Below are 5313 nucleotides of genomic sequence, written 5' to 3' on the forward strand. Positions count from 1 at the left end.
ACGCTTGTTCAGGACCCTTTGATGTCACTTTTTAACTCTCTAGGTACCTCTTTGGCGTCATCTAAACACACTTGCTCGTGACTCCTTGGCATGATTTTTATTGTGCAGGGTAAAACCACTTGGGGTTAGTGAAAGCCTGTAGGTGGGGCTAAAATCATTACATTTCTGATGTTACCTCACATCTGTTTTACGCAAGTGATGCAGAATGTGACGTAGTTCATTTTGTTTCGTGAAGTTAAAAATATGTCGCTGTTTACTTTTATTCTTAAACAAACTGGGTGAAAGTCTTGACAGGACAACCAAAGACAATATTTTAAGTTGGAAAGATTACATAATGGAGCAAATGGTCAAGAAAAAGAGGTCAAACAATGCTGTGACTTCAGGCCTCTAGAGGTTAATGAAGTTCTTCATATATTACTAACTATTGGTGGAAAGTTTAATGAGATCCTTGGAGGGCAAAGCAATTTCATAAAAACGTTCCACAGACTCAAACAGTTCACTTTCTAAATTTTGGAAATGAACACACAACAGGTGACATTAAAGGTCAGGTATCTATGATGGATGTTGGTATTATCATGAACGTGAGAGCTCTTTTTAGGAATTAATTCACGCTTGTTATAAAATTGCTTTTTTTATTACTGAACATCTAAACATTTTCAAAACATTTTGTTTAAGACAGAATTAATGGATGATGAGGCAAATGCAACTTATATAACTCTGGATGGGCATGTGGAAGTGAACAAATACAGATATGTTTATTTTTTTATTATGTTCATAGTATATACTCTAATAATCTGCAGTAATTCTATTATTGTGTACCTTATCTGGGTTCACCAAAACCTCCATGAGCCTATGTACATTTTCATTGCAGCTTTGTTACTGAACTCTGTTGTTTATAGCACTAATATCTACCCAAAGCTTTTGATTGACTTTTTATCTGAAAAACAGATCATATCTTATTCAGCCTGTCTCTTTCAATTTTATATATTTTATAGTTTTGGCAGTTCTGAATTCTTATTGTTGTCAGCCATGGCCTATGACAGATATGTGTCCATATGTAAACCTCTGCAATATCACACTATCATGAGGAAAACCGCAGTGAGTGTTTTCCTGTTGTTTGCTTGGCTTGTGCCTGCGTGTCATATTGCAGTCCCAACAATATTGAGTTCTAAAGCGAAACTGTGTGACTTAACTCTAAAAGGAATATTTTGTAACAATTCAATTTACAAACTTCAATGTGTGACATCAAGAGTAATAACAATATATGGTGTTGTTAGTTTAGTAGATCTCTCAATTCTGCCTATGTTTTTCATAATTTTTACATACATCAAGATATTTATAGTAACCTATCGAAGTTGTAGAGAAGTCAGGAAAAAAGCAGCAGAGACCTGTTTACCCCACTTGTTGGTTTTAATCAGTTTCTCCATTTTGTGTGCATATGATATCACTATAGCTCGAGTAGAATCCAATTTTTCGAAAACTGCACACTTAATAATGATGTTACAAACAATTTTGTATCATTCTTTGTTTAATCCACTGATATACGGGCTCAAAATGAAAGAAATTTCTAAACACCTCAAAAGGTTTGTTCTGTCCAGCCAAAATGTATTTGATGTATTAACATCATTACTAATTTATTTACTATTGATTACTAATGTACAGGCATTTCTTCTGAAGGAATCATGCAGGGATGTGAATTGTTTAAAGGTATTAATTGTGCGCACTTATTTCCATAACAAACAGCAAAATGTCTCTTTACTGTTAAAGAACAATGTAATGGCTAATTTCTGTATTCATACAAAATAAACATTTGTATTTTACATTATCAATTCATCACAACTGGCATGTAGACTTCTCTCAATATTTTACTTTACTGTCAACTCTTTATTTGCAAAACTGAACCCTGAACCCAAGTGATGACATTCATATTTGTATCATTGGCTCTCGTTATATTGATCATGTTAAATATTAGAATTCAGCAATATTAATTGTATTTGTCATTGAGTATTATATGAAAATGCTATATAATTCAATACTAATTTATTATAAATGCAGTTGGCAGGTTTGTTGTACTTTGAATGAAAATAAGGTGCCAGAATGCATAAAAAGCATCAAATTAGACATTGTTTATCAAATGAAAACTGCCAGGAAAGGATCACCCGGAGCCCCCGACAGAGGTACGGGTTAATAAGTTTTGAATGTCCTCGAATCTGAAAAATGCTTACCCTGCTTACAAGTGATCTGTAGAGGGGACTACTTGGGAGCCCGGAAGTCTGCAACAAGGCATCGTCGATTAGGATGACAGACTGGTTGTCTGGCTAGGTGCTAGCTGGGAGGGCCGACTGGGGGTGTTGGAGGATGTTGGACTGTTAAGTCTCTGTGGTGCTTGGCAGCTGAGTGGGCCATGTCCTTGCTTCTAGGCATCAGGGCAACTTATGAAATATTCCATAGATTGGCCATAGAATAAATGGGAGAGTGGCAGGCAGCCGGCTTGGTACATCAGGACAGGCTGGCGTCAAACTAGCAGGCCAGGGAAAAAGTTGGAGGCTAGCAGACTGGTTGCACTAACGCTAACCTTAATCCTTCCCCCAAAAAAGTTAGTTTGAAGTACTTTTTACTTAACAGGACTAAAATGATAATCATTGACAAACTACAGCAGTCGTCAACACAATATGGTGCAACTGTAGACAGTTATAAATCATCATCAGCATCCATTGCAGTTGAGTTTAGCTGACAAAAGGTGACTGTGAGCTGGGTAAAGGGCACTGTGAGGGTTGTAGTTAAGTTTAGCTGACAAAAGGTGACTGTCCTCCATCGATGACAGTTAAGTTTAGACACCAAAACAACTACTTATGATTAAAAAAAAGATTGTGGTTTGGGTTAAACACCAGCCCCATTAAGTATTACTCCCAAGACACAAACATCCGTTTCCTGGACGGAAGTCTAGTGTTTTTCCCTTAACTTCTTCAGGGACACAAACTCAGCTCACCCTCTTGAAAGCCCCTGCCTATGTCACATAAAGCCTCATACATCCATGCTGAAAAGGCATATATTAAGAGAAACATTTTGGGATTTTATTAATCAATATCAGATCTCTCAAACAAAGATCGATTTTAATTGGAGAACCAATTATTTTTAACCTAAACACATGGCAACTAAGATGAACCGGCAAAGGAACAAACAAGAAAATATGTTGTGTCTGGCTGGTAATAGTACATCAGAACCCTCTAACATTTTATTTGAAGAATACCACGTTTTGAACATCAACCCCACACTACCAAAAAGGGCAAAAGAACAAAGAATTTGAAACTATACAACCCAAATGGGACCTAACAGGGAAAACACAAACACTGCGCCCCGAGGTTGCAACACTTCTCTCCAGTCTATAACAAATAACCTCCCAAAGTAAGAACAAACACTGCAAAACATGGTGCGTCTTCCAAAAAGTACCAAACAAAACAAAGTCTTGCCAAACACGCACCAGACACCACATAAACTAATGGGAACATACTCAAATGCACCAACCAAACAAATAAATGGATGAGCCCTCAATTTGTTATGACCCAGCTCTTAGGGCAAAATAATTAGGAGACAGAAGTTTAAAGATAAAGTTTAACCAAATTAAACTTTATTAAACCAATTCAAACTGAATTACAGGATTATAAGATGTTGGGGGTGGTTGTCAGTATAGTTTGTGGTGTAACTGTGCATGAGTGATGGATGTGTGAGTGTTAAGTGCAAAAAGATAAACTAAAGCAATATAACCAAACCAAACCAAACCCTACAAATAAATATAGCTGCAAGTGGCCATTCGCAGGTTCAAACCCTTTCTCGGCCAACAGAAGGTTGTAGTTCTAGTAGTTACATATTAAAGGCACCTTTCACTCACATTCATACACTGTGGCCTGGGCTGCCATATAAGGTGTCACCTGTTTATCACATGAACATAGACACATTCACACACCGATGGTACAGCATCTGGAGCAATTCGGGGTCCCAGGACATTTTGAGATTGGACTTCATGGCCTGGGATCGACCTGGCAACCTTCCGATGGGTAGGCGACTGCTTTACCATCAAAGCCACAGCCACTCTGAGCAAGCAGCCCCATCGACAAAGTCAAATCAGCAAGCAGCATTAAACAGATGCCCAATCACAAAAGTCAGAGCCGCAAGCAGCATAGAGAGGGGTTCTAGCTTCACAAAGCTAAGCAAATGGAATAGAAATATTTTGATGAAACCAAGCTGTTTCATCACTACAATAAATGCAGCATTTCATTAAGTCCTGCGATTTTGTCCTACTTTATCAAATGTTAAAGAAACTTGGTACGTACTTTCAGGTCGTGGTGGCAGATGTCTTCATCAATTTTAGGTAGGATTGCTGTGAAAGAACCTGAGTTATGGGCAATTCCCTGCTAGGCACTGCCCTTTACAAAGTGCTTTGATTGATGACGGCTACATTTTATAACCAATCTTGCTCATTCATATCAGAAATGTGTATCTATCTCAGTCCTGCAAGGCTCGATACCAATTCTGGTGTTGATAGAATCAAAATTGACAAAGGTCTAGTCATTTAACTGTTTTCACATTATACAAATGAGCAAAATACCATCATGGCAGACATTTATGTTCCAAGAGGCTATTTTGTAGAGCACATTGAGCAGGACTTGTGTGAGAAATTTCAAGTCAGTCGGACTCACTGTGTGAGGTGCATGGCCTAAGTTATAGCACCACCATCAGGCCAAATGGCATCACATTTTATGGGAAGTATTATCACATCACCGTCAGTTATGGTGACATTTCATGTCTCTAGCTCATTCCAGCCCCCAGTTAATTGAAAACAGGCATAATTTAGCATATAATACTAAATAGGCCACGAAACATGCACAAATCAATAATGACACTTCAGATCCTGGTAACTACTCTCCCCCAGACCATGTGTAGCAATTTTGGTGAAATTCTCTCCACCAGATTTTGCTGGACATATTTGTGCTGTTTTTGCCCCCCTCTATAGGTTAAACTCAGAACCGTTGCGTATGCCTATTCCATAAAACGGACTGAACATATCTTACAGATGTTATTTATGATGCTAGGTCAAACCGTTAGTGAGTCTTGCTCATTTAGACATGTGTATCTCAGTGCCGCAAGACTGCCTACACATTTTTGGGCTGAAACAATCAAAATTGACAAAAAAAATTGCATTATGTTTTTCACATTATGCAAATTAGCAACAATTCCATCATGGCGGACCTTTATGGTCCAAGAGGCTTTTTGGTAGAGCACATGGTGCTGCATATGTTTGAGAAATTTCAAGTC

General features: G+C 38.0%; 1 protein-coding gene across 1 annotated transcript; it reads left to right on the forward strand.

Moving 5' to 3' along the window:
- Nucleotides 1-684: 684 nt before the first annotated feature.
- On the forward strand, nt 685-4657 carry LOC144525889 (olfactory receptor 6N2-like). Its single transcript, XM_078262950.1, has 2 exons — nt 685-1583; nt 4636-4657. Exons 1-2 carry the CDS (start codon nt 685-687, stop codon nt 4655-4657), a joined length of 921 nt encoding a protein of 306 aa, XP_078119076.1.
- Nucleotides 4658-5313: the final 656 nt, after the last annotated feature.

Source organism: Sander vitreus, chromosome 11 (assembly GCF_031162955.1).
Source record: "Sander vitreus isolate 19-12246 chromosome 11, sanVit1, whole genome shotgun sequence".
NCBI lineage: Eukaryota > Metazoa > Chordata > Actinopteri > Perciformes > Percidae > Sander > Sander vitreus.

What these genes read in the sequence shown, in the direction of transcription:
- LOC144525889 (XM_078262950.1), top strand. Translation starts at nt 685, where the DNA reads ATGGATGATGAGGCAAATGCAACTTATATAACTCTGGATGGGCATGTG. An exon ending in ATTTCTAAACACCTCAAAAG is followed by an intron (nt 1,584 to 4,635) that starts GTTTGTTCTGTC and finishes ATGTTCCAAGAG; the next exon opens with GCTATTTTGTAGAGCACATT.